At 31.8% G+C, this 22,255-nt stretch overlaps 1 protein-coding gene across 1 annotated transcript; it reads right to left on the bottom strand.

The window, feature by feature from the left end:
* Positions 1 to 11,714: 11,714 nt before the first annotated feature.
* Positions 11,715 to 20,910, bottom strand: LOC134726948 (uncharacterized). Its single transcript, XM_063591345.1, has 7 exons — positions 20,751 to 20,910; positions 14,476 to 14,632; positions 14,076 to 14,143; positions 13,606 to 13,719; positions 13,173 to 13,276; positions 12,603 to 12,775; positions 11,715 to 11,825 (listed from the first exon to the last, which is right to left on the bottom strand). Exons 1-7 carry the CDS (start codon positions 20,833 to 20,835, stop codon positions 11,822 to 11,824), a joined length of 705 nt encoding a protein of 234 aa, XP_063447415.1. The 5' UTR covers positions 20,836 to 20,910; the 3' UTR covers positions 11,715 to 11,821.
* Positions 20,911 to 22,255: the final 1,345 nt, after the last annotated feature.

Below are 22,255 nucleotides of genomic sequence, written 5' to 3' on the forward strand. Positions count from 1 at the left end.
TTAAGAATACAAGAAAGTTCGCAGATAAATAGAAATATCATTAAAGTCTTGAATTTGCGTAACGATACTTATATACGATTTTGATTGCGAAATGGATGTTATACAATCATATTGACAAATATTTCAAAATGTTTCAAAGGACATCCTCTCCGTATATTACCATCATTGTTTAGTATCGTAGTGAAATTTTTAAGTCTTTTATATATATGTATATCTTTACTACTAAAAGAGGGACGAAAGATACCAGAGGGACAGTCAAACTAAAATAAACTGGCAAAGCCCTGGCTAAAAAATAAAAGAAACCAGACAAACAATAATACACATGACACAATATAGTAAACTAAAGAATAAACAACACGAACCCCACCAAAAACTAGGGGTTATCTACGGAAGGATAAGTAGATCCTGCTCCACATGTGGCACTCGATGTGTTGCTTATGTGATAACAAATACGGTAAGTAGTCTAATTCTGTAGGTAACATTCATGAAAGGGAAATAGAATAAAATAACGAGATTCAATTTGTTAGCCTGTATTACGTAAGAAGGACGAATCAAACAATTCAACTTCATATATAACTTATACATGCCAATGTTGTTGATAAAAAAATACCCAAAGCCAAACACTTTTGTTTTCCACATAATCAATATCATAATTAAGTAACAAGCGGTGTGTTTTGGATTTGCCTTATTCACGGGTAATAATCACACCTGAACATCACCATTTCACAGGAATTGACACTACTTAATTATATCATAGACCAAATGAGGGCGAACTTTGATGTATCCTATATCATCAAAATTATTATATTTTAGCAAGTTTCTTTTAATCGTATAGTCATATGATCGGAAACTACATGTGACCACGCTTGTATCTCCAGCCCAGTATTTATTTTCTGGAAATTTAATGCTTATACAATATTGTATATCTTTTTACTTGAAATTATAACGACCAAACAAAAACCCATAGTCATTATAGACAACATAGAAAACTAACCCACAAATGCTCCAGAAGGGTATGCACATCATTCAACTTTGTGGCATTTGTCGTGTTGCTTGTGTAAGTACAAACGCGCTTTTAAGTCTTACTCGGTAGGTCACGTTCATGCAAAGATGATGGATTGTGGTCACGGCAATTTGAAAATATCCTCTTTAACTGCAGACAGAATTTGTGTCAATCTTAAGGACAATTCTTTCGTCTGACATGCAGATGAGCCGGCGATGTGTAATTGATTGCACAGAATGTTGTGAAGCTAAGGTATCCAATAAAGACCAAGGTAATTCCTCCGAATTGCTGTTCAATGTAATGTTTATTGAAACCATGAAGAACTTAAGATTCGCAAAAATGTCATCCACGTCAAATGATATTTTTTTCTGTGTGGGGCAATTAAAAAAAGTCGCGCTCAACATAGTCAAAGAAAATGTTTCAAATGACTGACAATATTAATAGCATACAGCAAAAATGGTTCTTCATAACCAAAGTCCTTGATTTTAATCAAGCTTTCTTTTAATGTTGCTTATTGTTTACCTGTCTGAATTTTGGTCTTTATTCTCTGTAGTTACTTCTGTGTTAATGTCTTCATCAAATGTTGTCCTTTGTTGGCATGTAGGGATATTAGGTAGTACTGAAAATCTAGATCTAAATATGAATAAAAAGATTATAATCACTAGCCTAGTAGTCAGCACTTTTTGTGCTGACATGAATTGTCATCGATATGGTTATATTTATAAATTTACTGTTTACAAATTTTTGATTTTTTTGAAATACTAAACTTTTCTACCTCAGGCATAGATTACCTTCGCTGTATTTGGCAACGCTCTCCAGCTTCGTACTTTTTTTGGCCTTTTAGACTTTTTTGGATTCGAGCGTCACTGATGAGTCTTTTGTAGACGAAACGCGCATCTGGCGTATATACTTAATTTAGTCATGGTATCTAAGATGAGTTTGTTGTATTCTACGACACGACGAAGTGTTATGTACAACAATAAAAGTACTATGTTCAATAATAATCACATTAGCATACATAGTAAATATTCTCTACTTGTTATCAAAATAATAAATTGGAAGCAAAGGTTGAATTTGTGAGAGTTTGATATTGAAAAAAATATCCATGTTCCAGAACAAACAAAAAAGTGATGATTTGAGCAAAGTTTGAACTGTCAACAGTTTATTAGACTAACCGACATAAAAATCATAGTATAAAATGACTAAACATTATTCACAAAAACGTAAAAATGTGTTAAAAAGTACTCCATAATACAAAAAAAATGTGAAAGACAATGAACGCATTAGACACAGATTAAATACATAATATTAATTGATTTAACAGGATAAATAAAGTGTTATGATTTATAGGTAAAGGAAGAGCTACATTTTAAACGGAACGCTTAGCATTATTAAGCAACCCCCAAAAAGAATATAAAAAACCAAAAAAACATAAAACATAAAATATAGAGATTCAGACTGAAGTTGACATGCTAGTTGTATCTATATATACAAAAGCTACAGAGTTGTTTTAATTAAATGTGGTCAAAGAATTCTACAAAATAAAATCAAAAACGTTATAAAATGTTAGTAATAATTAAAATGTAAACAATATGTATTTAGAAATAATGTTCGAACAGCGGTATACTACTGTTGCCTTTATTTGTTGTTAAAAAATAGATTATTTGTCTGGTTATTTGCATATGTATGCAAATTACGAAAACATGTATTTTGATTACTTTGAGAAAAAATTTAATTCTGCAGACGCTTTGTCTGACAAAACTTCTAAATTTCAATGCAGTATAGTCTTTTTAGCATCTTTCCTTACTCAAGTTAAATGAATCATAAGTCAGTGTAAAACAAAAACCATAAGTGTTCAATTATTTATGCAACCATTTACACAGTTATTGTCTAGAGATATGTGGAGAAAGGTGAAATTAAAAAAAATATATTAAGTGATGATGTGTTATGTCGATATAAAAAGCTTGATAGATTTTTTTCTTACAGTCTTCCTGATTGGAGAGGACATTCCTGATTGTCATCTTTGCTATCCACCATCTCTTTAAACAGTCTAGTATGCAAAGGTAAAATAAAATATTTTATTTCACAATATGAATATGCAGAGGACTGCAGCACTATATATATATTTCATATGTTATACAGTTTTACTGTTTTGTTTCACATACATGTAATATTGATCCATGATAAACATATATCAATTGCATGACTCTGTAGTTTTAGGTAGAGGGTAGAAGGAGGAATTCAGTAAATACATACATTATTTGCTTATACAACCATCAGCAATTGTACCGCTCATTACATATTATGACGAGTATTTATCTGAGTTATCTGAATAACGATATAAATACACAAAAAAATCCTTTGTCCAGAGAAAAATTGAAGGTAGCCTCACCCGAAACGATATATTTGATATGAAAACATTAAAATCAGGTTCAAAATATAATTAAATGTGACAGATGACAGCTTACTATATAGTACGCTGATTGAAAAAAAATGTAGGGTTTCTATAGACTTTAGTTTACGGTATTCGAAAAGATAAATTAACGTTTAAACTCAATGTTCAAATACAGTATAGAAGCAATCTTTGTACAGTATAGGAACATATAAAATATATGTGTACTTGCTCCAAAAAAAAAAACAAGTTGGCAATCCTAAATCAAATACTGTTTCTGTCATTCAGGAACTGTTAGCATTGACCCATACACAAAGTGTTTTGCTAACTATTTCTTTAGCCTTCATAATGAATGTAGCTCTGACAAAGATAGTTTATAATTACTGGAATTATAGACGACAAAACTGCTTAGTTTATAAAAAAAGAAGATGTGGTATGATTGCCAACGAGACAACTATTCACAAGATACCAAATGACACAGAAATTAACAAGTATATAAAAAGAAGATATGGTATGATCGCCAATGAGACAACTATCCACAAAAGACCAAAATGACACAAACATTAACAACTATACGTCACCGTACGGCCTTCTACAATGAGCAAAGCCCATACCGCATAGTCAGCTATAAAAGGCCCCGATAAGACAATGTAAAACAATTCAAACGAGAAAACTAACGGCCTCATTTAAGTAAAAAATGTACGAAAAACAAATATGTAACACATAAACAAACGACAAGGTTACCGCATGGCCTTCAACAAAAAGCAAAGCCCATTCAGAATAGTCAGCTATAAAAAGCCCCGAAATGACAAATGTAAAACAATTCAAACGAGAAGAGTAACGGCCTAACTTATATACAGAAAATGACCGAAAAAGAAATATGAAACACATTAATACCAAACGACAAAGAGTGAATCACAGTCTCCTGGCTTGGGAAAGGGACATATTTAATTAATATGAGAGTTTTCAAATTGATTATAACAATATATATTTTTTCACACTATATTTTTTTTTTAAAACAATCTAAATTAGACTAATGATTTTGAATGTCCTTTCGGTACCTTTTGTCTCTTTTTTTGTGACAAACATTATACTTTACGTAAATATATTAGAACTTCGCTTTACCTGACAATTTGAACAAAATATTTGACTTACAGTATTACATGTTAAACTATTTTTGATAATAAATAATTGAAAAATTATCACAAAAAAAAGTATCCCATTTTTTAAAAACCTTGAATAAATAATACTTGAGTAGTATAACGGAGATAAAAAGAGTAGTATACGATTTAAACTTGGTAAACGTCCAAGTAGTTTTATAATTCAATTTTGAAAACAAACTTCAATGCCATTTGTAACTAAATTCTTAAGATTTACACATGTATATAGTTTTATTTAATATGATTGCATATACTAATTCCTTTATGTCTCTCATTATGTTAAATTGATTAGCTCATTAATATGTTTCAAGATTTAAGTTAATGATCTTTTACTACTAGTCTTAACACTTTATAAATATATATATATATATAACACATGGTTATGAATGTTTTATTTTCCCAAAACCTGTCATTCGAGTGACAATCAGTGAATTCAAGTAGACGTACTTATTCAAGTCATATGAAACATCAAATTAAAAAAAAATGATGCATATGTTTTTTTTGTAGCTAAATGTTTTTATATATATATATATATACAATCTTTGAACATATTAATTTTTTCTGAAGAAAATTCTTTAATTTGTGCAAATTAAAAGAAATAATTTTTTTTTAAATGTTGGTCTCTAGAGAACAATTTACCGACATGTTTTAATTTTAACTTTGAATTTTTCGAAAAAATAAGGATTTTGTTTTCCCAGGCATAGGTTACCTTAGCTGTATTTGGCACAACTTTTTGGAATTTTAGATCCTCAATGCTCTTCAACTTTGTACTTGTTTGGCTTTATATATATTAAAATATGAGCGTCACTGATGAGTCTTATGTAGACGAAACGCGCGTCTGGCGTACTAAATTATAATCCTGGTACCTTGATAACTATTTACGTAATACGCAAGTGTGAAGGCGAAAACCAAACTGTCAAAGATAATCAAAAAACGTAAACATCGCTCCATCAGCGAAATACGCGCTTACTTGAATATCCTTGCTTTTTTGGATTGTTTACAATGATTTAAACCGGTTAACGTCAGCATCAAATCACGACCATTACTTAGCTGCCATATTTTTAACACGGACCGAAGGGAATGATTTTGGACAATCATACGGAATGGTTGCGTAGAAAATGATAAAATTGTACACAGAAGAAGTTAATGACATACATGTATGCATGCATTGGTTTAAGAACTGGATTAACTTTATTATTCACCAGTCACTCGTTGCATATGACTTCAATAGTAAATGAATACACTAATTTATTTGACAAAAAAAAAAAAAAAAGCAGTACTATCACATGACCCAACTTACTCGATAACCCTTCATATGGATAGTAAATTCCAGTTTTAAAATTGAAATGATTAATAATAATCAAAAAATGAATTAGAGATAGACCTGCTGAATTAATTTTGAGGGAATTATATGTATGCAACAAGTATTAGGGTCTTACCGTTAAATTAATAACTTCTTCGTAATAATCTAATCACAATGTGTGTGAACCAGGATGTTAGAAAGCTTCCATAGCTACTGTCACGTGAATCTTGTTTATTTTATATATCCGATTTGTTCATTGTTTTGACCTGATATAGACACTAAAGTATTAGCATAAATCAATTAAGCATTTATGGTTTATTGTGTTCAGGTACAGTTATTTGATTTCACATTTGTTTTTATTTTATCACTGATTATATTGATATACTAAAGATTATATGTCGTGCCTGTTTTTTGACAGTTATAATATGTGACTACCTTTAAATACTATTACTTTCTGCTGTATAGAATTGTAATAATCTAAATAATCGATTTTATTTTCATAAAACTATATATGAATAGATTTAAATTCAAATAATTATTGGTATAGTCTAAAACTTGATTTGAAGGAACCTGAGTCATCGAATTTTGAAGCACTATTCCATTATTATTTAACAAACTCCCAACATTCATCACCCTATTCTGATAGATGAAACAGATAAGCTTTAGTTTTACTATGAAGTTCAAAATGTTTTCCTAAGTAGTATAATGTAGACTCTGAGAATGTTGACTTCCTGAATGTTGACTTCCTTGAATGTCCTGTTAAATTGTTATACGATGATGACTGATGTTCCCATATTTTGACTATTTTATTGATTGTGACTGTTTATTTAACGCATCATGTAAATGTAACGGAATTTGATGAGACTGTTATTAAAGTGAGAGGGTTAGCGCTATAGAACCAGGTTTAATCCACCATTTTCTACATTTGAAAATGCCTGTACCAAGTCAGGAATATGACAGTTCTTGTCCATTCGTTTTTGATGCGTTTTGTTTTTTTATTTTGCCATGTGATTATGGACTTTCCAAATTGATTTTCCTCTGAGTTCAGTATTTTTGTGATTTTACTTTTTTCCACTTAACTTAAAATCCTAGTCATTGACCGTCTTCAGTACTCATTTGTGACGCAAACATAATAAAAAAAACCTAGACATGTTTGTATACAAGCAGATTTTCTATTGAAATCATGTGTTGGAAATTGTCACGTTCCAAATCCTGTCTCGAATTTTGTTTTTGATCATGATATATCTCTTCCTAATCGGTTTTCGAGATTTAGAAATCGGCAACCTCATGTCGCCCCAAACACAGCACTTTCAAACTTAAAATCTGGCGACTCACCGCAATCCACAATGAAAAAAGTTAAATAGCAAAAATACCAAACTCTGAGGAAAATTTAAAACGGAAAGTCCCTTTTCAGATTGCGAATTCAAAAGCTGAAACATATCTAACGAATGAAAAACAACTGTCATATTCATAACTTGGTATAGGTTGCACTTAATAAATACAGATGTTTCTGAAAACACGCCTGTTTTAGGGAGAAATTGAATATTCATAGAAAATTAATTTGTTTACATTCTGGTTCCCGGTTATGTTCTCCATATCGCAGAGACAGTACTTGGGAATGTTACCAGTAAATAAACACATGTATATTGTTTACATTGACATCTGTGGTAACCTTTCATTCCAGATTCAATGTAGGGGTAGTTAAGAAAATTAGTGTAAGTTTAAGCTCCGAGAAGTTCATGGCATATAAACGTTGAAAATGTGCCGCACAGCCCTATATATTGACCTTTGAAAAAAATTGTGGTGCAAATGATCCTTCAATTCTATGATAATATTTTTTTTTCAAAACTTCATAGTAAAAGTGGTACAGTTTTAGCCGTAAAAGGAGTTCCTATGGGAAATTGCATTGTCAATAGTAACAGAAATGCAACCTATAGAGATGCAATAATATATATAATCTGTCTTTGGAAAAAATAGTTCCATTATCATCAAATGTGCACCTCCTTCAAAATGGCAATTACATAATGAAAATTGACAATGAAGACATAATCTGTCAATCAGATTAATGGAGGTCTGGAGCTGGCATGTTAATTACTGCCAGTAGTCTTTTGTCAATTTATGTATTAGGTAATATCATTCGTGTATTTTTTGAATATTATACTACATCATACCAACACAATATAGACGTTGACATCAATTTAACATATTTCGAGGGAAACAAAAAATATGTTATACATATTATATGCAATAAATAGGCGATGAATAGCATTGTATAACGAATATACTGCTATAAAAAGCATAAGAGCAAATTTCAATACATCAAAAGATTTACATGCGACCAAAACATGAGACCAAAATATTCAAATATCACTCTAGATTTAATAGAAAAAATAATCCTTTTTATAGATGTTATCATGCCTTAACAAATCGAATAGAGGAAAACGTAGCAGTCTTTGGACTTTCAAGTTGTATTTTTCTTTATTATTATTATCAATATTATTTTTGATTGTTTGTTTTTGTTATATTATAAATGTAATAAGTTTATAAACCACATTAAGCATTTCAAGTTACATGTTGACGTTTCCCTTTTGGCAGCCGGTTTAGGATAGTACCTATCTTAGGTTAAAGGTGGTATGGGTGTCTTCCTCCATCTTGGATTGTAAAAAACACAGAACCAAAGGTCCGTATTTTTTTATCAACTCAGCAAAATGTGATGCAGGAATGCAGATATTTAATGTGAATTTGCATTTAAAAGAACCAATTTAATTGCAATACACATATATAAAGACCCTATTTCAATACTAAACGAATAACAATGAGATGAAAAACAACGACCCAGAGTTGTTGACGTATTTTCTAAACATATTTTACTGAATCGAGAGTTGTCTCCCTTTGTCTGTTGTGAATTATAATTCACAAATACCAAAAGACTTTCTGTATATTACACTCATTTGTGTAGAGGTTCCATCCTCTGTATTTCATATACAACTTATACAAAAACAATCCTTTGAATTAAACATACATTTTATTACACCAACTTGTATTTACATTTTCATGACTAGAATATACATTTTTAACTTTGTGGCATTACTTTGGCTACAGAGTATTCTATAATATTTTGTTGAGGCGCCAGGGTGACTACTGATTACCTATACACAATGGCTATCAGCTGACCTATGTTGACATAGTGTCATAAAACCCCTGGTAGTTAAACACGGTTACACCACCACCTACCATGGGGAGTGACCGGGGAAAACACTCGTATTACCAATGCTCCAGTTAGCGCCCCACCTGTTGGCAGGTGTAGGCCTCCCCTCTATAAGATGAGGTGGAGGAGGTCCCAGAGTCACCCATCTGTAGACCACACCGTTACCACTAACCACATTTTCCAAACCTGCAAATGTTATAACTTGTCAGGCCCAGAGCAAGGGCCGAGTGAAATAATCCCCCAATCACTACCAGTCTCCCTGGACCGCCACATGAGAGCCCAAGTCAGCTACCAAATCTGACATGGGTTCTCACCTCCACAAAATTTTCTTTATTGACTCTAAGGAAAAGTTGATTATGTTGTGCGTAGGAAAGACTCCACATTTTTTTTTTAAAGTTTAACTAATTTGTGTAACACCTGCTTTCTAGTCGACAGCAAATTAGCAAGTGCCCGATTGGGGAATTCCAAAATTCTAATTCAAGCTGATACGGGAATTCCAAAATTCTGATTCAAGTTGCGAGCGCCCTCTATGGCTATGCCGAATATGGCAATGAGCCACAGGATGCAACACCCACACACACACAAATATTTGATTGAATTAAACCAGATTATTGAAAATATGAAATTTTTATAATCTCTTTTATAAGAAAATAACTTACAAATATTTATATTTTTGCAAATGTTGATTAGGTTTGGTTGTTTTAAAAAAAAAAATGGCATTTGAAGGGGAGGTAACTCTAAAACAGTGCATTTTCTGAAGGATTCTACATGAAATTTTCCTATTTTGTATTTTAGCTGGAAAAAACGTACGGTGACCCAATCTTTTCTTTTGATTTTCTCAAAGCATTGTCTGAAAGCTATCTTTTCCTTAAGTATTTAGCAATTCTATCATTGTGTTTAGTTTCTAATCACAAAATGGTGTTTTTTCCTGTATAATCCATACAAAATGTGTCATTTTGTCACGTCCTGTAGCTTGAGAAAATGCGAGGTGACCTATGATTTTTATTATATTTTTCAACATATATCAATAGATACTACGTTTTTGCAAAGTATGAACAAATTCTATAATTTTTATTTTAGACTCCCATACCACCTTAAATGGAAAAAAATGATAAGTTGATACCCTATAAAATTTTCGGTCTTATTTGTATTGTATATGTAATTTATATGAAATTATTACCGTTATATTTGAATAACGTCTACGACTCAATTTAAAAATGATAATGTCACTAGATCGTAACCATATTCTATGAAATGACGTCATTTTTTTGTCATTTTTTACAATTTCAAATATGACGTCACTTGGTGTTGAGGTTTAAACTTATTCGGATGTGTCTACTTTTTGTGTTGCAAATGTCTGGTTATGTAATGTATTTCAGTTGTTTCCTGTAATTAGTTAATACTTCAGTTTTATCATGTACATCTTTTGTATAGGCATTTTATAAAATTTACTGTTTGCAAAAGTATAAATAATTCTAAATAATAGGGATGTTCTGGTAAGTAACAGAAAACCCTGGCCGATGCTGTTCAACTTTGTACTTGTTTCGGCTTACAAACTTTTGTATCTGGGCGTCATTAGTATGTCTTGTGTGGACAAAATGCCCTTCTGGTGTATTACAATTTTAAACTTGTTGCCTTTTGTTGGCTGTTGTTCTTGTGTTTCTTTGTCAATTATGTTCTCCAATGTATTTATATTGTAGTCCTGTGGTGTTGTGTTGTCATTTTAATGTTATAGTCCACATGGCCATAAAAGAGGGAGGTTTTTGTTTTTTGTCCATTAGTTTATGAGTTTTGAACAGCGGTATACTACTGTTGCCTTTATCTATAGATATCAGAAAATACCTCAGTGGAGTTGAGCTACAGATTACAATAGAAAACATTTAACAGCCGATATCTAAAAAAAGGAAGATTAACTTGATTTGCAGCCATATTATTGGCCACGGGAATGAATGAGATGATTAAATCTGCAGAAAGAAAAACTATAATCCAAAAACGCTTGTTTTTAATCCAAAAAGTGAAATAAGAAATATTCAAAACTGCGAGGAAAATCAAAACGAGAAGGCCGTAATCAAATGGCAAAACAAAAGCCCAAACACATCAAACAATTGAATAACAACTGCCGTATTCTTGACTTGGTTCAGAAATTTTCTAGCGTAGCTATACTTTTAATTGCATGACAGTCGCATGGGTTCATCGACGATTAAACAGTTTGTTCGTTTTTAAATATGACCCCTTGTACTCGAACAATTAACCGTGTAAAAGTTATCTCCATTTCCACTGTTTATCATGTATGTGCACTTCCACATCTATAACAAATATCTACAAAAATCTTTTTCTTGTTTGATCACTACATCTTTAAGAACATTTGGTTGATTTGTATCGCAGCTAGCCGGGAAAATCTTACAGGAGTAACTTTTTTTTACCAAATAAATATGTTGGTATATTAGTTGTAACTCATAAACCGTAATGCATATAAACCAAAGTCCTCATGTTTGAGGTTCTTGGGTCCTTACTACGAACATGACGTCAAGGTCATGTTCAAAATTTTGACAATCACTTCATATCGCTTCTCTCACCCTCTTTCCTTGTGTTAAGATTTTAGTAGAAGGCCCCTTGAATAAGTCATATGTGTTGTCAGGGACCAATTGGTTGAATCGAATTCCCCATCGACTTCGTTGGTTGTAAATAACAAAAGGTATAACTAATTTTTTCTCTATATTTGTTTATTTTTGCTGTTTACTGTCCAGATTTCTCTTCAGCTGAAAAAGAATGGTACGCATACTTGTAGAAAATATTTCAATTTCAATTTCAATATCAGAAATATGAAATAAATTAAATTTCATCAGATGTTACCATTTCAAATGTTGCAATGTGCAGTGCAGTGGATTGCCACATTTGAATCAATTTGTAATTTTTCATTGACAAATATATTTACTATTAAATCAATAAATGCCCCTTATACATTTTGTGGTATTTTTTCTGTTTCCTACATGGGGAAAGATTGGAAGCTACTGAAGTAACTATTAAATTTCATCGACAAACGTATTACATAATTGTTTATTTTACCAAACAGCTGTACACAAGAGTGAGTTAATTCATGGTTGTAGCCAGGAGCCTTCCGTAAGCTTCAATTAGGTTTGAGTTTGTGTCCATGTTGAAGACAGCAATGAAATGTTGAGGAGAAGAACATTAATACAATTAATTTGACTACTCAATATCTTTTTGCCTTTTAATGTGAGCGTATGGTGATTTTTTTTTTTAATTTCAAGTATTCTATTTAACGAATAGTTGTTAACAAAGCCCCTTAATGTAACATCAATTGCTCTTATTAATACGTTCTTCTGTGTATTGTTTATTACCAATGAAACCAGGAGATTTCATGAGCAAACTTCTTCTTAATTTATATAACATTATGTGCTAGTCTCAATTTATTGAGATTTTTTTTCATTAACTGATATCCAAAACTTTTTGTCCGTTAACGTTTGTCGGTTGAGTTTACTTTTTTTCAAAAACGAACCTCCTTTTGCCATTCTTACATTTTAGGGAAGATTTGACGAGCAATGCTTTTAGCTGTTGTTGGTATATCTGTAATCTTTAATTCTGTACTAGATTGGAACCGGTTGTTATGTCCTTGTATCATGTAGGTAACAAAGTTTAATGTAAATGACACACCACCATCAGTTCTGATAGATGTTGTATCGTACTCAACCTAAAATATATAAAAAAAAAGAAATAATCATTTTACCAGTATCTTTCCGGAGCACCTGTGATCAACTCAAGTTTTGGTGGGGTTCGTGTTGCTTAGTCTTAAGTTTTCTCTGTTGTGTCTTGTGTACTATTTGATGTCGGTTTATCGTTTTCTTTTTCAGCCATGGCATTGTCAGTTTATTTTCGATCTATTATTTTGACTGTACCTCTGGTATCTTTCGCCCCTCTTTTACTCACTGTATTACTACTAATACAAGATATGTTATCAAAGCACTTTTTCTATGGTGCAATATTAATATAAAGAAAAGGAATGATAATAGATTTTTCAGTCATTCATGAATGATGGAAGTAGTGTCAAAAATAAGTAAAATATGGATTTAGAATTTAACATTACTCACTCGAGTTATAAGATGGTTGTGAAGAATTACATCAAATCTTTCTCGTAGTCTTTTGATTGTGTTGATATCATTCTTCTGCGCTGAAATTGTGGAGGCTCCACAAACTAGTGAAATAAAACTAAAAGATTATGATGTATATGTTATGATGGATATTATATTCATGCGAGGTTGTTACTGAATATTAGCTATTTGAAAAGATCAGAAGTTTAATGTTGACAGTTTGTGCGCAAAGTCAAAGTGTAATACTAGGATGCATAAATTATATTTAATCTAAAGTAACAACACTTGTGTATAATTGTGGAAAAACCGTTATGTGTTTACTGTTTAATAATTAATTATTTTGTTTGGGGCATCACTACAAGGCGGAATTCGCAGATGTCTCTATATAAGATTCGGTAGGGCATATTTTGAAATTCATTCCTAAGAAATTCACCTGCAATAAGTGTTTGTTCCTTTGAATGTTTATTGATGTCGAGCGTGTCACATATGGGACATGACTGTGAACACCTCTTCGTCAGAGCTGCAATTGAACGCTTTCCAAAGATGTCTGAAATTGAATGTAAGATTTATTAAATTTCATTGAAGGCTTCGCCATTAAACAGAAAAAAATATCATACTGATGAACAAGGTACAAGAAGATTAGAATACAAGGAAAGAACAAAAAGTCATTGGTCGACAGATTTATGTAGTGTTGGTAACTTAATGACCAGTGACAAGTATAGGAAGAATTAATACAAATCAAATCACCTAACCAACCACATGAAATAAAAGAAGAGAAAAGAGCAGCAGGATACAATTAGAGCCCAGATAAGTATACACATTCTAGAGATTTAACGTTACGAACTTACTTCCAAGATAAAAGGAAAAAGAATAATTAATACATGCTTTTATTTTCTGACTTACGTTTTATAGCACTTCCTACAGAGTGTCCTACATTTTCAGCAACATGCTTTATTTCATCAACAACAGTTCTAGAATAAAAATAAAAGAATATGTAGTTCTCATATCTAACTACCATTAACATGTGAAAGAGTATTCTTTTTATTTATTTTAGATGCTTCATTTGTTTTAAATTAATCAAATCTTTAATACTATTGTGTAGCAAAGTTGTTTTCGTGTTAAGATTTTGTCAGTTGTTTTTTAAGTTTTCTCATGAATTAATATCATGGAAAATTTTAGTTTGACACACTCATGACTGTCTGTATTTGCATAAATTTTCTATTTGCGTGAGCAGCAAATAATGAATCACTCGTGAATCTACAGTAAATGATTATACAATTTAATTGAGTAAATTAACCCTTACGGTTGGCAAATATTACTTTGGCAGGATTTACAACTCTGTACAGCAGCATTTATTTTATTCTCACAGTCCTTTGCCAGTGCCTTTTCGTGAGCTATTGTCTGGTTTATTTTTGTGGCAATCATTGGCAGAATATTTCGTCTTACTTCAACATCTAGTTCTAAAAAATGCTAAATTATTAATATAAACAAATGTATATACAATTAAAAACCAATTCTTCAGAGAACAATTGAAGGTCTTTCCACCTCGATAATTAGAATTAAATTTGAAAAAAAGATGTTAGAAAGGGTCACTCCTTGTTGATGTAATTTGGTACCTCAACTGATATAGAAAAATAAGATTAATAGGTATATGCAGAAGACTTAATTGTTTTATAATGAACAAAAATGAATTTAAAGCAAAGGTCAAAATCTAGAACGTCAAGTTGACCTTTGACCTTGACCTAAATTTCAGGGTCATAGGTCAGTGATCTTAAATCAAAAGACACCAGGTCAATCACTTGTAAAATTGTAGCGAAATATCGATTTCAAATACAAAAGGGGAAAAAACTTCTTAAAGGGTTGACCAAAACACTTCGACTTAAATGGGTTGAAGTTGCCCCTTGTTGTTAACAGTAATTTGGCAAACACATCGTATCATTAACTGTTACAGTTTCTTTTGAATATAGATTACAAACAAAATTTATAACATGACCTTGACCTTTGACCTTGACCTCAAATTCAAGGTCATGGGTCAGTGAACTCAAATTAGAAGGTCCGATGTCAATCACTTGTATGGTTGTGGAGAAATAACGATTTCAAATACATAAGGGGAGAAAACTCCTATAAGGGTTAACCAAAACACTTCGACTGAATAAGTTGAAGTTGCGCCTTATTGTAAACAGTGATTATTAGTACTGCAACCAGGGTTCATTTTTTAAAACTTTAATGGTCCGGAAGAACACACACCTACATTATATATCGATGGAAAGAGGAAAACGTGTACAATAAGAAAATTTGGGTCGTAAAAATCCAGAGTGGTCACAATTTTGTAAAATTGAGGTCAAAGGTCAGCCCTAAAAATATCAATATTTCAACCACAAGGACAAAAAGGAGAAATATTCTGATATTTATTCAATAGAATGCTACAAAAACGCTTCAATCATAAGCATATGCTATAAACCATGTTAAAACGACAAATTTGACTTCTTGTATGAAGAGCTGCCATTACAAAAATGGCGTTGATTGGAACCTTCTGATTTTTTTCCATTTAAGACATAGCAAAAGAAGAAGTGGCCTTGACCTTTTCACATCCGTAAACTTTCATATTGTGTATAGTGGTTTACTATAGTATATTACAGAATTATTTTCTAAACTATAAAACACCAGTTTATCAAATTATTTCAATATTTTTCCTATCTTTGAAAAAAAAATTCAAGCGCTAAAACAGTGTTTTTAATTTTGCATTTTAAAGGTTGTGTATTTTGTGAAATTTAGTATCTAGTTATAGATAAATACAAATTGTGTATTTGCAAAGCCTGGACAGAGCAATTATGACACAAAATATACTTAAGTCACCCGAGGCGAATGCGAGGTTTAAAAAACATTGAGTGTAAAACAAAGTCAGTTTGGTGGATGAATATTTTCTAGTGGGATAATCCTGGTAAAAATGTTAACTCAGTATAATTTTTAAAGGGAAGGATGGAAAAATTATACAATGAAATGCCAATTTTCTAATGTCGTAATTCAAAATCAGTCATGATCCTTATATAACCTTTAAAAGCGACAAACAATGGCTCAAGTATTAATTAAATAGGGACATGAACCAATCTCTTAGTCATCATATGCGGATTCAGTACGCGTATTACCATTACAAGACACTGCCCTTTTTTTTTTATAAGAACAAGTTCGGCGCAGGACAGAGTTTATTCAAAGCATTCACAGTTGTTTTAGTACAAATGCTATATGGAGCGTAAATACCGTCATTATTCGGTCAAACTCGTCAGATATAGTCTTTGCATAGGAAACACAAAAGCAATGTGAGTACAAAGTTTCGATCAATGTTCGTGACCTATATTCCCATATGCATATGCATGATATATCTGCACTGCCAATCCCAAATGTAATGGGGAGAATGTTGCTACAGAAACGATTGATTTTGTAATAGCCATACGTTTACGAATTTTTGTTATCTTTAGGGACAATATACGGTTTAGAAGCGCCTAGGATCCGTGTTGAAGACCGGACCGTGACCTATAATGGTTTACTTTTATAAATTGTGACTTGGATGGTGTGTTGTATCATTGGCACTCATGCCACATCTTCCTTTATCTATTAAGAAGCTATGCGGGCATCATTTCCATAGAAATACCAAAACGAGGACATAGATTATAAGAGCACTGGTGGAAGGGTGAAGTGATTGTTCTTCTTTTAATGTATCCTTGATATTTTCAGACACACCTTGGTGTAATTCTGAAAGTCTTAACATAGACTTCAATTTTCCTGCAGCAGATATATATTGAGTTCAGAGCTAAACTCTATATTTCATATCCCTTGGCCCCACTGTGTCTGAATTGTAAGGTGTCACAATATTTAGTTAGTTCTGGAGTTTGGCAGTTTGGTAGGCATCATAGACAATCTTGGGTAAATGTGATCGGTATATGTAGAGGATGTGTTACATGAGAAAGGCTTTTTCTTATGGAAGAACAAATCACATCACTAACAATCGTTATTAATGAACTGACAGCAAGTTCTAATTTCTCAGTAACCGTTTTACTTCATTGCACAGGTGTTGACTTCAATAAGTACTTGGTTATGCATGGATAAATGATTACTCACATTAATAAGCACAACTTTAAAGACTGTCAACACGTTTAGAGAACCCAGTTTTGTATAGTTTTCTGCTTTTTTTTTTTTAAAGGTTTTTCTTTTACACAAAAACCCTGCTTTCATATCCAAACTACAAGGAAGAAACTGAGCGGGAGATCTTATAAAAGTGTCAGGTTGTGAGGACACATGTCGATCAGTTAGATCACATATATTGATTTCTGTTGTTTCTAATTTAAAGTTCCCCAAGGGTGACTGGAAAAACGAAATATGGTCACTTGGTCTTCTCCCGACCGGCAGTAAAACGCAGTGGGCGTCCGTTTGGCTGTGCGGGATGTATCAAGTTCGCTGTCACGTCCATTTAGAATGGGGACGTTAAATCCGATGACTCGTGTAAAGGGAGTACAACGTTCTTTGCACTTTAAAAACCCTTGCAACAACCCTTTGAGGGGTCCGTAGGTGGCCTGTTGCAATGGAAAAGTTTTGTCCCAATCCAATATACTATCGTTTTCCAGTGGCAGTCTAAATTTTCCCGACCATCATCCCGAATGGCCTCTATTATGACAAAACCTACCTACTGTTTTTATTGTTAACTTGTTCTCGTCCTGAACATGCATGAAATATTTGCCAATGGACGTTAAGCAACAAACAATCAGTCAATCAATCTAATTAAAGACGCACCAATTTTGCTTTCTGGTGCAAGTTCATTACATCACTGATGATTCGCCCAAAGAAAGCAGAATATGAAGAGAATTTGGTTTTTGCATTACCTTTTCACACACCAAATCTCTACGAAACTTCAATAGTACATTTCCCCCGACCACTTGCATGCATATTAATTGCTCTGAGGTTAAACATTGACATACAATGTATTTTCACACAATATCAACTAGGCATTATCCGGAAAAACCTCTTATCCGAAGGATTTGGTTAAATTTTATAAAAAGTCAAAATTTTATTAACAAAAATATAACCTATTTACAGAAAATACACGAAAGAACAACTATATGTATTCAAATCACTTAAAAATAAATTAACTTCTCCTATAAAATCTTCAAAATCACATCGAAACTATCAAATTGATTGTGAAGGAAAAAATAAATGGTAGAGCTGATTGACGGATAGGAAATTTCCGTAATTAAAAATAGGTACAAATAATGTTTTTATTTTTGTGTTTTTGACAAAATTGTTTGGAATTTGCCAAATAAAATTTGCATGCAGTATCGCAATAATGTGTTTTGTCCTTTCATATGTCAAATACTGTTTTTGAATCATATGTCTTCTCGTTTTCAAAGAAAAACACATTAAATTTCTATCTAAAAAACAGCCAACTTTAAGTTTGAAAGTATTACTTGGAGAAGGTATTATATTTATGTCTTTGTCATTCCGATGATCCTTGATGATATGTGCATAGAAAATATTTACGAAAATACCGGGAAATTTAACCAAAAAATATATTTTTGGATTTTAAGGTTACTACCCAAAACCGTAAATTGAGGGTACTCCCATTAAAGGGATAAAATACAAAAATGTGACCATAGAAACTTTTTACGACCCGACGGAAATTAAAATATAGATATCATTCTATCATTTAAAACAATTTGCAGCCGTGTGTTATTCCGGACCATTAAACTCGTTAACTAAGCGTCTTTTTCGATGTCAGTTGCAGTACTATATGCAAACATATCATATCATCAAATGTTACAGTTTCTTTTGAATAACGATAACAAGCAAAATTCGAAATTTATAACATGACCTTGACCTTTGACCTTGACCTCAATTTCCTTAATATGGACCAAGGACTTCATATCAAAAGACTGTAGGCCATTACAACTTATACTGTATGAATTAACCCAACATATCGCTTATTTTAAATTTTCAAAGGGAAATAACTCCCATAAGATGTCTTCTGATCACCCAAGTCAAAGTAAAACAAATCATTCTTAAGAGTAGACGAACAATTTGGTGAAAACAGTTTGTAAAAATCTTATACGGTTTTTGAGATATAGCGATAACAAGAAAAAGGGGACGCGGGGAGATAACTCCTATAAGAATAAGTGTTCGGTCACACAGGGTGAGTTTTGAAACCTCCATTACTGAACAACATCATAGGCCAAACATCCATTCGATATGTTGTAAAACAAAAAAGCATCTCAGACGGCAGAAGAAAAAAAAAAAAAAATAATCAGAAGAAAAACAATAGGTCTTTCCACGAAAAGTGGAAAGACCTAAATATGTTATGTAATAACATAATTCGTGAGACTGATGATAATCTTGTGATATGACAGATCGAGCGATCGTCTCCAATTGCGTTTGTAACGAATATAGGCTATTGTCTGTTTATTTGTTTGTAGCTGGCCGATTGGTTAACGTCCAGTGGCAAATATTTCATGCATGTTCAGGACGATGTAGCTGACCGAAAGTCAGTAACTGACCCAAATTGACATGCTTTATTTGTTTATCATACATGATAAGACATGTTGGGAAAGTCACATTAATATATCAAAGTTCGCTGGATATATTTTAATATTATTAATTCATATATTTTAACAAACTTGATTCGATTAGGGATAGTCACATGTTAAACTATATTTTCGAAGGTAGAGAGAAAATGGCGGATAGCAAAAAGCATATTGACCGGCAAAAAGCATATCGCACGGTTATTTTTAGAATATCTAAAAACCGATATATTTTGTGACGTCATGTAATGAATTTCAGGATACTGTTTAACGTTTTGAAACACATGATATCTGTGATCGATTATTTGACGAAAACAATCTTCAAATACATAAGATGTAAAAAAGAAAAAAAAGTAAATGATACAACAACTAATATGTTGCTATTGTCAAGGAGACAATGTAATATCTATAAAATTATAACAAACCTAAATGAAGATTTTGATACAAATATGGTCAGAAATTAATAATATAACAAATATAGCCTTAGTATGAGGTCAATACAGGATATATCGACCCAAAGGAGTATATCGACCTCGGACTTCCTCCTCAGTCAATATACTTCTTTTAGGTCAATATATCCTTGTATCGACCTCATACAAAGGCTATATTTGTATAATATGATTAGAAGGTCATTTTAATACTCAAAATTCACTTTCTTTATAAAAACGTTTCTTTAAAAGATTTAGGACGTGAGAAAAGCAATCACATATTATGTGTGTTATGCTGACATAAAGATTCATTGCTTGTTTGTTTATTGTTTTGCTTAACGGAGAGCAGTTTGGACTGCCATTCTACCTTTCGTCGAAACTGAATATAGCGAAAATGACATGGAAGTTTGATGTCTTTCTAAAACTTTGTCCGATGTTAATATGCAAGCTGTTCACACTTTATTTTTCTAAAAAAAAATTAAAAAAATTATTAAACAATTGAGAGAAATACTTATTGATAAAAAAAAAGATTTTCTTCAAAAAATGTTTATTTGATCGATAAATCCCGAAAGCATACACATACTTACTTTGTAAGCTCCCATCATCTAAGTTCGTCAATGCCTCACTTATAACTAGAATACTACCAAGAGTCAAAATTATTAAGCGAATCATTTTTTACAATCTGTCAATACTTATTAATTTGAACAATTATCCTATAGTTATGTTAAGGCGTCGAATGTCTTTATGTCTTATCTTTATGTCAAAGTATACTACAGTAGATAACGAAAACAATAGTGTGGTCTGGACTCTACAAAGGTCATTAAGTTCTTTGTAAGTTTTATTAGTATAGAATAAGTATTTGTATAACATAAAGACAGAATTTATGCATTGTTTTTCAAAACTACTTTTCGATGTTTTGAATGCTTCGTAACAGTAGGTGTAGTACGTCGCAGAAGATGGTACATTATTGTATGATAATAAAATGAACGGTACCAATTTTCTTGCACCAGATCCTCATTTCGACAATAAATGTCTCTTCAGTGATGCTCGTGGCCAAAATGTTTAAAATCCAAAGATTATATAAAAGTTGAAGAGCTATAATCCAAAAGGTCCAAAAAAAGTATAGCCAAATCCGTGAAAGAAATCAGAGCTTTGCATGAGGGAGATACATTCCTTAATTTATAATAATTTCTAATATTTTGTTACAGCAAATTTTAGTAACACAAAACAAATTTCATGCCAGGACTGAAGTACTGGCTACTGGGCTGGTGATACCCTCGGGGACTAATAGTCCACCAGCAGAGGCATCGACCCAGTGGTAGTAATAAAATTAACGTTACCAATTTTCTTGCACCAGATGCGCATTTCGAAAGTTTCTCCTATCATCCTTTATTGGAAATCATCGATACAATACTATTAGCATTAAATGTTTGTTAAGTTATATGGGGTAAGACGTTTCATTTGTTTGAACATGTATAGGCATTAGTTTAAAATAAAAGACACAATTAATCTAAATTTTGTTGGAAGTAGACTTACGATCGAGTTTAAAAATTAAAGTTCTGAAAGCAGTCGACATCAAGTCATGTGACAATTATCAGGAAAAAAATGAAGTTTGGTCAACACACTACCATAACGATACTCCACAAAGCAATGTTATGACAATGACTATACAGTTAGATAATTGTGAAACTAAATATTCCTTATAACGTCAGAATTATGATGTGAATAAATTTAAGTTTTGATCCCGTATTTTCATTTGATGAAAATTTCAAAAGAGACTATTTTTTACCGGATTAAATCAAATATGTAATTAAAAATATACCTTGATGTGCTACATTTTGCGGAAAATGAGGTCGAAATTTTGTATTTTTGCTAATATTGGGATTTGTGACCGTATTTTCCCTTTCGAAAAAAGACATAACTTTTTTGGTTTTAGAAGAGAAACCCAAATTGATTTTTGTTGAATAGTTTGTAATTTCTGTATTTAATACGTATCCTAAAAATTTTATAATTTTTTATTCAGAAATAACTTATTTTTATCAAATGTTCGTGAATGTAGAAAAAAACATTTTTTTTTTGTATATTTATCAAA

This window comes from Mytilus trossulus, chromosome 7 (genome assembly GCF_036588685.1).
Source record: "Mytilus trossulus isolate FHL-02 chromosome 7, PNRI_Mtr1.1.1.hap1, whole genome shotgun sequence".
Classification (NCBI taxonomy): Eukaryota; Metazoa; Mollusca; class Bivalvia; order Mytilida; family Mytilidae; genus Mytilus; species Mytilus trossulus.